At 38.5% G+C, this 12,239-nt stretch overlaps 1 protein-coding gene across 1 annotated transcript in view; it reads left to right on the top strand.

Annotated features, from left to right (window-relative positions):
* runx1 (RUNX family transcription factor 1) overlaps positions 1-12,239 on the top strand; it is a 45,001-nt gene that overhangs the window by 16,095 nt on the left and 16,667 nt on the right. The window contains 2 exon segments of the mRNA XM_026363579.1: positions 5,831-5,927; positions 12,001-12,149. Of these exon segments, the coding sequence (XP_026219364.1) occupies positions 5,840-5,927; positions 12,001-12,149 (237 nt within the window). The 5' untranslated portion in view covers positions 5,831-5,839.

The raw sequence follows: 12,239 nt of genomic DNA, 5'->3' as shown, positions 1-12,239 counted from the left end.
TTAGTTTAGCAAGAATAAGCCAGTCTTCTCTCATCACAGAAGCTAGCTGAATAATTCAACACACACACACACACACACAAACAAAAATGACAACTAAAACAAGTTGTTTTTTTGAACATTAAAAGTATATATTTTGCCCTTTTGGAATTTTTCTTCCCCAAAAATCTAATTCGACAACTGGCTACTAACCTGAGTGTGCACTTGTACGACACATAAATCTGTTTATACAGTCACATTGTGGGGACCAACTCCTTTTTTGGGGACGAGGCCCATGATTTACATTGTTTAAATCTAAGGTGAAGACCTGGTTCAAAGTTACGGTAAATTTATTAAGGTTAGGTATCATCTCATGGGCACGAGTCAGTATCAGTGAGTGTGTGTTTGTGTATGACTGGCATTGTGTGAACTGAAACCTACATATTCCCCTTTTCATATCATCCTTTTTGTCACTAACCCTCATCACCTGTACTGCTAAATACTACAAACAACAATGTCTCTACAAGTGTTGGTCCTCACTTTACTCACTTTCAAGCCATCCAAATACTACTGGTCCAACACATATGCACTGCTCGTTGTGATCATTATGTACAGCAATTATTGATGAATCATGATGATATCAGTTATGTTTTGATTGTTGTTAAAGCTTAACATTGGATGTTGTTGTTTTTTAGCTTTAGCCTTTAGCTAGATAATTATCATAATTAAAAATATCTATAATATCAATAATAAATAATAGATTTTCTACATAGTTCTAGTTGAGTTTGTTGGTCACGATAGTCTAGTCCCAGCCCGTGACAAAGGGGTACTCATAACTAGACCAGCAAAGAGTTTGTGATAGTCTGGCACATGGCCTGGATGAGAGCTAGATCTTTGACTAACAAAATGCAAAGACCTGGTTCAAAACTAACCACTGGCTCCAGACGTGAACCTGGCTTGGTAGAAAAGTGTACTACTAGCTGGTATTTGGTGAGGTTGGTAGTTTTCCATGATATGCAGTACAAATATCACTCTCAAAACAGTCTGACAAGATGAAGCTAGCCATGAGGACCCTTGCTAATCTTTGCTGACAGTCAGCCTTTCCCTTCTTCCTCCATCTGCCTCTGGTCTAAACTCTAAAAGCTTTACAACAGGACCCATTTACATTAAAGCTGTAAACTATGACCATTTGTGTCATGAAGTGATCGGACTGTATTTAGCCTGACTGTATCTGTTTAATCTCAACATACACATATAATGTATCAGCAAGGTGCTAAAGGTGTGCAGAAGTTTGGTGTTTGTATATGTGTGTGTGTGTTATGAAAAATGGACGTGGGGAAGATTATATTTATTAACAACTTTAATTACAGCTAGGTTGAGTGTCTGTGTCATCGTACGACTTGTGTGTGTGTGTGTGTGTGTGTGTGTGTGTGTGTGTGTGTCATTTGGTGCTGCTGCTAACTGATATGTCAGAAAATCAATTAATTACTTTTAAGCGGCAGTTAACTGCATCCGCACAATACACCCCATGAATTATAGACGAGGTGTGTGTGTGCATATACAGAGAGAGAGAGAGAGAGAATTGGCTCTGTTGCTCTGTTAACTGGAGACAATTGCTAACTCCTCCGTTACTGATCAATTGATGAGAGTGCCTCAATACAAATCTACTGATCCACTGAAGTGTCTTATCCATGTCTACTTCAGTGTTTTTATTGGGCCTGCGTGTCTGTGTGTGATTTATACTAACCATGTTATGTATTAAACCTTTAAGCTTTATTCACCTAACATCATAATAATTATAAGAGGCTTCAGTTAAAGCAAATTGCAAGCACGAGACACAGTTTAAAGTGCAGCACTTGATCTCATCAGTACAGATCCTAGATTCTGCGAGGACCCAGGCCAAAGAAGCCCCCTGGTACCTAAAATGGGGCCTATTTAGGGGTTTTTGAGGCAGTGATGATGCAGCATATCGTGCCTCTATAGGAAGTTTAAGGGGAGCTGTTATTACAAAATGTGCCAACATGAGTGACCAAAACAAATCTATTTTTCTTAGGGTGCCCCAAACAATTATACTGTGTCTCATTAAACTATAGGTCAGCACTAAAAGGTTACAGAGCAAACATTATGACCAAAAATAAAGTGAAATGTGATAAATCTTTATCACACTTTAATGTTTTGGCTTTAGTTCATTAAGGAAACCAATCTGTGGCAGGTAGAGCAGAGGGCAGAGTTTTAACATGGACTAACACTGTGACAGTTCAATCAACATCCACATGATGCTCTTTAATTCATCAAATTTCAAGAGTTGAAGCTGATTGAACCTAGTTTCACTGTAACTCGAAGTGTTAGTGTTGAGTTTAGTAATGCTAGAAAAGTGCAATACTTGCAAAGTACCATGAAGGGTGCACAGGAAGATTTTTAGTAATTAGGCTATGTAACAGAAGTCATAACCTATATAATTATTATTTTATTTTTATTTATATATATATATATTTAAATATATATATTTATTTTATTATTATAATATTTTTGACTGCAATGAAAGAATTCTGTTGTTATTAGGGTTATATGCAACCCTAATTTTTAATACAAATGTAGAATTATTAATTGTGCCCTGGACCAAGCTGTGTTAGTCATATAGTAACTGCTATTACACTACCTGAACAATTAACACTGAATACTTTAAAAGATACAGAAATTATCAATAATTCAGTTATTTAACTCATCATTTAACCTGTTTAATCTTCTATTTTTAAATCATTCCTATTCATTTTCTATTAACAAAAGGACATTTGAAGGACATTTACAGTACTAATCTGGGTGGATGCTACAGAGAGGGATTGTCTTGATGTGATGAACTAAAGGTGCTGATGATCAACCAGAGAGATAAAACCAGCGAATGTCTCCTTTTCCCCAGACTCGCCGTTTCCCTCTATCGATCCCTCGGTCGGGGTGGCAGTGTGTGTGTGTGTGTGTGTGTGTGTGTGTGTGTGTGTGTGTGTGTGTGTGTGTGTGTGTGTGTGGTATTGATCCTTGCCATGCCACCACCACTGGCCTCAGGGTGGCCTCAACTCAGGGGACGACAGGGACAGACAGCCGCTGGCAGATAGAGAGAGGCTGAGGTGTCATCTCCTTTCCACTTTATGCTGATTATAGTGTTTAACTATGTTTTCTCTTAAATTCTTTGTGAACTTTAAATAGGTGAACAAAACATAATGACTCTTGAGACGTGTTTGATTTTAAAATAAACTAATTTGTGAAAGTGTGTTAGAAATAAGACATTCTTCAGAATAGCTTATCTTAAATTATAACAAATATATATTTGAATATATAGTCTCATTAAATTCACATTTTAATGCCTTATATATTCCCACAGTCAGGCCAACTACAAGTGTGTCATCCAATGAAGCCACAGGCACCTAGCTGAGGACATCTCAGCTGCAGTGAACGAGGCTGCACTAGTGTCTGGTTCACAAACAGTCAGACTGACTTTACTAACATTCAACACCAGGACAGTGAACAGCGTCAAGGGGCCTTCTGTTTCCATCATCAGTAACTCATCAGTTACCTTGTGTATGTACAGTACAATGTTTAAGTTCACCTGCAGTGATGGTCTAAAGGTTGGATAACTGAGCTTGTGTCCAGTACCTTGTCCTAGTGGAGCTGCTCGGCGGTCACAGTTCAGGCTGTGGTTGAACTGGGCAGCTTAAGGATGATTGTGTGTAACTGTGAATGTTTTCAGGGTGTTGCTGAAAAAAAAATGTAACCACTCAGCAAATCATCCCTAATTAAATTAAATGAATTATAGTAAAAATGTAGATGTAAAAATGAATAGTAATAATGTTCACTGTTAGCAATTAGACACCAGGAGGAGGTGTAATTTTGTACAAAATTAATTAAATTTAGTTACACAGACAGACAATGATTCTGAACCAGATGGGGCCCCACTTAAGGGTTCTTGCAGTGCAGAAACTGATGGCTTTAAACGAATATGTGCATAATAACATAGAAAGACATGTACACTGACACACACATATGCACACACACTTTTGGTCTGAGGTTGCCATTGAGGGTTGCATGGATTTGTTGCTCCAACAGTCACATAGTCTACACACACACTCCCTGTGTCTGTCTGAAGCACACTCATAGGCAGTTTGTGGTGATTTGACCAGCTGAACGGCCTCTGGGAGAGTCACTGCGGGAAGCTCAGTGTCCACCAGTGTGAGTGTGTCACAGTGGTCACCTTGAGGTTTGGTACTTTATCTGTGTTTAGCTTTAACCATCAGAGAGCAATGGTCTGGTGAGGTAACACACAATAAAACTAGAATTTACATTTAAAAATGACATAACTGAGATTAAGCTTTTCTTTAGGTTAACATTTTCCTGTTTTTTTTTTTGTTTTTTTTTTTTTTAGATTCAGTATTTTAAAATACAATATTCAATCAAAAAGGAAATTCTAATTCTGATTTCAATTTAAGTTGTAAAGTAAAGTTGTTTCTTCTGTGTTTATGAGAAGTCACCAACACATTTGTCCATATCTATAAAAAAGAAAACAGCTTTTTAAAATTTTATTTCAATTATTAACAACCATTATTTTATTTACATTATTTAAATTATGTCAACTGCTTATCAGTGTAAATAGATATTATGTTGAACACAAAGCCTACAAGCTTATATAAAGATGTGCTAAAATGATTTTTATCAGGAAAAACATACTAATACTATTTACAAAATAAAAAACATAATAAAAAATACCACCACCAGTTAAACGCAACTAAAACAAAACAGAAGACCTGTATAAAAAGAACAGTTGTTTTGTCTTTGCAGAACAAGTACAGGTGACAGGTGATAAAGACATAGACTCAAATTATTATGTATGTAAGTATTATTTTTTATTTAATATGAACAAGGTAAAGGTACTTTAGGTGTGTCTTGGTATTTCTAGCAGATTAATTCAGAGTTTATGTTTAGTATACATTGTTAGTCTATTTGTAGCTAACTGTAGCTAACATCAAAGTTTTAACAGCTGATCAATTACAAGCCAAAATTGATTAACATCCATTTACTTGTATATAAAGAAGCTAAATGTCTTTTTATGAAGTATTAATATAAATTCTCACATCCTCTCTTAATATAATATTTAAGTTTGACAATAGGTAGTTGATAATTAGTTGTTTAGCATTGCTAGCTAACTAGCTAGTCACAGGAGAAGTACAGTGTCCATCTTGGAAAAAGGAGAAATTCAAGAAGTAAACTTCTGGCAGGTTGAAATTCATACGAGTCAAGTGTGTGACCTCGATTTTTCAACCAGAACTTGTGAAAATGGGGGGTTTGAAGGAGGGAGGGCGAGAGCGAGGGAGAAAATCATTTGAGTAGCTAAATGAAATTAGCAGGTTTAAAGAGCCTGAGGGCAAAGTGGAGCCGTGTCCCCCGTGGCTACGCTTTAGAGAAGGGGGGAATGAATTAAGCTTGACTGGATCCTCTCCTGCTTCCTCACCTCCTCCTCATCTCCCCCTCGCTTCTTACTCCCTCACTTTTTCCTGTTTTTTACTAATGTGCAGGGTGAGATCGAGGGAGGGGGGAGGTGGATGAGGGGTTGAATGAGGGATATAAAAGGAGTTTGTGCAGGTGATGATAGGCTTCAGCTTCTCTCCTTTGACTGTTCTTGATTGATTACTCGGACTTTGGACACGAAAAAAGTGAAAAACCTTAATTTTCTTTGTCTTTTTCTTTGAGCTGTTACTTCCCTTTTTCTTTCGTTCTGCTCCTGTTTCCCTCTAGTTTATTATTTTTCCCTTGATACCTTCTTTTTCTCTCTCTTCTGGGTGTTGGCTCTTGCTGCTTCTGCACCCAGGACTGAAGCATGAACCATGGGGCATTCTCCAGCTCTGGCCCTCTGTCCTGGGCTATGTACCTGATGAGGAAAGGCCGGACAGGCAGCGCAATCTTTGGTAAAGCGAATTCTTCTCGATACCTCATAATCATCATCGTCACCATCACGTCTAGTCTCTTCATCTAGTTGTCTCTGAACTATAAAGTCAGTGTTTTTGTCTTTTGGTTGTTTTTGGTTTCTGGAAGAGAAACGTTTACTTATTAGCAAATTCGAAAAACTCATTACTCATTTTTGTGGCTCGTTGTTCCAGCAAAAGTTTAATTGAACTATTAGAATGACGTTCTGTTCTCCTGCTTTAGTGACCTTTCATCACACTATTACATTACGTCCTCAACTCACTGGCTGCATTAGAAATCACTCGCACCTTCACTTACTCGCTTCTTCTGCTCCAGCAGTAATCCTCACACATCTTTAAATAGTGGAGCACTAAGAGTTGTGATGCTATTTAATTTTTTTTTAATTCACAGTCAGGATTTGGACACTGAAATGAAATAGTGAGCATGAACTGAAGAGCACTAAATTAAAAATAGGGAGTGACTACAACACACTTTTTGTTCTATAGTTCTTTGAGAGTTCTAGTGATTCTGGACAGGTTCCACGAGTTCTTTGTGCAGTTCTAAGTGTTGCTCACGTGGGGAAGTTGTGGATGTGTTCGGTAGATTCCACTCAGGTTTAAGATGATTTGATCAATAATGACATTGTTATTAATAGTATGTTGTTTTTCATGGCTTGATATCACTTTTCGAGAGGAGCCCTGCATTTTTCTGTACTTCTAACAGAAGATATACCAATTCTTTTAATTCTGTTTATGGTTGCATGGTGATTTTTGATGTATGATTTATTTGATCCAAGTTATTGCAACTGTAGTAACATGAAGTCATGCTGGTGTCAATAATTCTGATAGGTGATTGGAACTGGGTATTGATTATGGATCACAGGAAACTGAGAAGTGAGCCAGTCAGTGGGAAACGCTGGCAGAGTGAAACCCAACTCCTCTCCCTCGATCATGTTCTTTCATTCTTTCTTTCTCCTCTGTTTTATTTGTCTCTTTATACATTATCACTTTCAGAATTGTCTCTAATACTTTGTTAATGCATTTTCATACCAAACATTTCCCACCTCCCACAGATAGTTATAACACTCAAAGGACTGTTTTGGACATTGCATTTAGTCATACATTTAATTGTTGTACATTTTGTGGCAACATATGACATCTTGAACATACTTTCCTATACTGATTTACATGTATGATGAGACATGACTGTACAAATTGCTGCAGGCGTCAAAACTCACTTTGTAGCTATTGTATGCGTATTTGGCATAAGGCCTGAAGTTGTCGTAGATATATAGTTACAAAGCACCGTTCAGTATTTGAATTATTTATGATGGTTATATGAGGAATAAATGTTCAGTGTCAGATAGAATAATGCTAACTTTTATGAAACCGTAGTTTGGCAGAAGTGCTTCAGTTGCAGGTTTAATTTGTTGTATTTGAAGAAGAATTTCCTTGTGCGACCTGTTTTAGCTTTTGTAAATGTAAATCTGAAACTAAGACAATGTTGTTTTCGAATTCATGAGATGAGATCTTAAAATCTGCAAATAAGGAAAGGATAGATAGGTTTTTGACAAGTAAGTGAAAAATGAATATTTCTGAGGGCAAATAACGTCAGATTCATCTCAGGCCAAGATGAGAGTGGAGGCATTTACATTTTTTATCATTTCCCCTTTGGCTACAAGAGGGATGGATGCACAGGTAGACTGACGTTTCCCTAAAACTCCTCCGACAGCATGTTGATTTGACTTAAATCGACGGACTCCCAAAAAGGCCTCTTGGAAACAGGCAGGTGCTCTTTATGTTGTTGACCCATAACTAGCAAAGAATTATAAAGTTTTGTGGTTCTGGGACAGAGGAACAAAACACTGCCTTTGTCATTAGGGCATTTAGTGAAGGAACTGATATGACAGCTAACATTTAAGAGCTGTTTGTATGACATGATGGTTTTAATAAAGTTACTGTATCTGTGATCATTTACCTCTGAAAGAGACGTTTAAAGCAGGTTTATGATTGACCAGATTGTATATGGAGGCAAATAACGGCCACACAGTTGGAGAAATGTAGATAATGAAGTTTAAATGGAAAAACTCAAATGTGGACGCCTGCACTATGAGGAAGAAGTAATGGTGACGTTATTCATTTGACCAAAGAAAGACGTTCAGATGTGCAAAGTAAAAATCCATGTATGTGGTTTTTCTATCCGAATTTTTTTTTCTAACCCATACATTTTTCAGTTTGGATATTTCAAAGAGAGGAATACAAGATAAAAAATTCAGATAGGAAGGTTTAAAGTTAAATATGTCAATGCTGTGAAATTTATATTTTTAACATCATTTTGTCTTTTTTGCTTCTATATATTATAGGTTTGTCATTAAGATCAGTTTAAAAGCAACAAGGCAGTTATTGTATTTCTACGAGTGATGATGTGATACCCCATCAACGCTAAGGTGGTCAAAGTTGGTTTAAATTGTATATTTAGATGTGGGAATAATTGAAACAACAATGGATTAAATGTAAGTTGAAGCTGAGTTATAAACGGACACATTCTGGGATGCTGAGGTAACCAAGATGCTGCACAGCTGATACACCCGCTTCATCATCTGTCAGCTGTTTGTTAAAAATAAATGCATCACGTAGCTGTTTGCAGCTTGTGTGTACGCTGCAGATCCGTGCACGGTGATAAAACTAATAATAATACCAGATATTGAACTGCCTTCCAAAATGGAATAACATAATCTTTTCTCAAACTTACAGCATCATTTTTGACTTTTTTGCATTTCTGCATCTTGTTTGCATGAAGATGAAGCACAAAGAACCAACAACTTCATGATATTAACCTTATTTAGAGAGAGAGAGAAAGAACACACAGTTTGTGCCTCGATTACAATTTCCCATTTGAATTTGTGACTTTAAATTTTAAGTTTGATCCAAATAGGGGCAAATTAAGATTTTAATTAAAGCAAACTGTACTAAATTTAAATTTAAATTAGCTCCTAATATTTGGGATGTATTAATGTTTATGCTGACCTTAAACAACGCTATATAAAGCTGTTGTTTCTTGGTTTGAGGTTGTTTAATCAGTCCGGATCTTCAGGAGGCAAGAGGACAGCGTTATGACGGAGATCACCTACTGCCCCCTATCGTCTGTAGCCGGTACTGACAGCATGGTGTGACTGAGTGGTTTTACCAGAGACGAAACTGGGCGCACTGCCTCAGGAACAGAGACGGAGGCAGCATGGGAACTGTATTTTATTCATTTCACTGGCGTTACAGTTTTTTGCGCTCACTCTTTATTTTCTTGTTACATTTTAAGCTGCAGAATATTAGATTTAACACATGTTCCCGCATAAAATCACCGTTGTATGTCACCGTGGGCTTCCTCAGCTTTGCTTTCTCCGCTAAACCCCGCCTCCTCCTTCGCGGACGCTGCGCTGATTGGCCCATCCCCTTCTAGTGAGGGCCCGCTCCATTGGCTGAGAGCCGCTCGGGGCACGGATGTCATGCAAATTCTCAGCTCTGCCGGTAAAAGCCTGGCGCTGTCAGAAAGGATGTCCATTCACCTAGAGAGAGAGAGACAGACAGACAGAGCGACAGACTGTTTGTGTATAACGGGCCATTCGGTTCAGGCTGCTGGAACTGGTGAAATGAAACAAGAGTTAAAGTTATTTACTTTTCCTGCTTCTTGGTACTTTTCGTTTCTCTTTTGGTGCCAACTATGTGTGGAAGCTTAATTTCAGCGGCGATGAGTGAGAAGGAGCTTTGAATCCTTCCTCAAAATCCATCACACGTCTCTCTCTCTCACACACACACACACACACACACACAAAGAGTCTGTAAAGTGAGCTCTACTTTGGAGATTTACCACGGGCTTTTACGCACAGCTGCTTAAACCCGGCGCGTCAGGACGGGACAGCGCGTCGACACTGGGCGACAGATAAGAAGAAGACGGCGGCGTGAGGCTGCAGCGACAAACACACGGAGCAGAAGCAGCAGAGCGCGAGGTTTACAGTGAAGATTGGGGAGTTTGAGTATTTGTGGAGGCACTGTGGCGCACAAATGGTGTTTCTGTGGGACGCAAAATACGGTACAAGTCATTTCTTTATGATTTTTATTTTTTATATATATATAAATGTTTGATGTATGTGGGTCTCCAGCTCATCAGCATGATGCCTTTATAATCGCTCATATTTTCATGTTCAAAAAACGGAAACACTGTCTCGTGTTTCACAGTTTACCTCTTATCTGTGGCGGTAACATCCAGCTGAGAGTTTGTGTTATTGTGGGTATTTAGAAATCCTCTCTTCCTCCGCTGATTTACACATAAGACTCAGCTCAGACAATATTACCTGTTCATTATAAAATGTGAGAGTTAATCTAAAAATACTTCTGATAGATTATTACATTTTATACATAAAAAATATGTGTTTAAAGCACTTTAAATATGTTATCTGCCAGGGCTAGTGGTGATATTTACACACTTTGAAGCTCTGATTATGCTTTAGTAGACATATTATTACTGTTATTCTAATGTAGGATTGGATTTTCAGCTCAGGGTTAGGAACTCATGTGGAGTCACAGGAGACTTAGCACTGATATTTGATTTATATTGTTTAAATAAAAAATAACTTAAATTAGTCCATTAATTTTTTCTCAAAAGGGAAAATTTGAGATCAGGTTGTGAGGCCAAACACACTCACAGAACCTCTATAAGGATCCAGAGGACTTTAAAACTGTTTAAAATAAAGGGCTTGTCGCCACATAAACTACACTGAGGGCTCATTTGCCTCAGTTCTCATGTTGTGGTAAAAAAAAAATGAACACAGAGCTTTACACTTATTTTCCTTCCTCAATGGCTGACTCTTCACCCACCACTCGTGCCACTTGTGCCGTTGCTCGGCTCAGACCTCTAACTTTCCCTGGCTGTTTTGACACTGAGACAACACAGATCTCTCAGACCTTCAAGTATCTCTAACATCTCAGTCCTCAAAAAAAGTCATATGTGATGCCACATGTCAGTTTGATTAGATTTCAGGTCACCAAACCACAGGACATGTGTCGTTTTAGTAGATTTACTAGTGAACTGTGGATCTCTATGTAGGATTATTGGCGTGAACTAACTTTCCTTTCTGTGGACTCCGTGTTGAAACTACTAATCGTTTGGTGAGCTCTGCCTGAGGTTGCAGCTGTAGCGTACAGTAGCAGTAGGAGAGTTTCAAACTGTCAGCCAGCATGTGGCTTCAGTTGCGGGTTGGCTCCCTGACAAAGCAGCACAGCTCCTGATGCTGCAGATGGACAGACTGAGACAGACCTGCTTATTTATCAGATTTCCTCTGCTTCACTCAACTGTCTGACTAGTTTTAGTGTCTTCAACTGAACTGAAAGTGAATCTTCAGTTGTACTTTGGGCTTCATTTTTATTTTTAATCTTTTGAAGACTTCAGAACAGATGGGGGGTGAGTGCAGTGCTGCTGCTGAGTTTAGTTTCATGACTACACACTCTGGTATTTAAGTCAGTGTGATCACAGTGTGTGTCATCAAGCGCTGTATACAGCATGTGTGTGTGTGTGTGTGTGTGTGTGTGTGTGTGTGTGTGTGTGTGTGTGTGTGTGTGTGTGTGTGTGTGTGTGTGTCATTTACTTATCTCTCAGTTTCATCAGCGTGTTATGTTTTATTTTATACATCCTGTTTGTTCCTGTTACTGTGATTTTCATGTACCCTGATCCATATTTAAACTGAATTAATACTGTACAGAACGCAGGGTTAATTATCATACACCATTTACAGAAATTAAGGTGCATCCACCCTACTTTACTGTTTTTTACCTGTTTGTATGGTCAGTCTAGGAATATTTATAATAATTTAAATCACATATGGGAAATTATCAATTACAATTTCAGGATCCCAAACAGATATCTTTATACATGTTAGTTTGTCAAACAACCAACACAAAACCTCCACATTTGACACCAGAAAAGATTAATTTGTCATATTAGTTTGCATTTGATAATTTTCACCAAAAAGAAACCTTCATATTTCAAGCTATATAAATTCACCTAACCATCTACATTCTCTCCCAGACCCAGCCCCTGGCCGGCGTTACACTCCCCCCTCCACTACCCTTGCCTCAGGGGGGAAGATGGCCGAAGCCCTGCCCCTGGGTGCCCAGGAAGCCGGAGGTGGGACTCTGGTGGGCAAACTGCGCATGGCGGACCGCGGCATGGTGGAGGTACGATAACATAGAACTTAAAAGCCACATGAATGCAACAGCAAGCGTCCCCGAATTAAAATCATGCTCCCAGCCCCCGGTTGGTGCTTC

The sequence above is a fragment of the Anabas testudineus genome, chromosome 2 (genome assembly GCF_900324465.2).
Source record: "Anabas testudineus chromosome 2, fAnaTes1.2, whole genome shotgun sequence".
Taxonomy (NCBI): Eukaryota; Metazoa; Chordata; class Actinopteri; order Anabantiformes; family Anabantidae; genus Anabas; species Anabas testudineus.
Note: the sequence above shows the minus strand (reverse complement) of the source record. Positions and strands in the feature narration are given on the sequence as shown.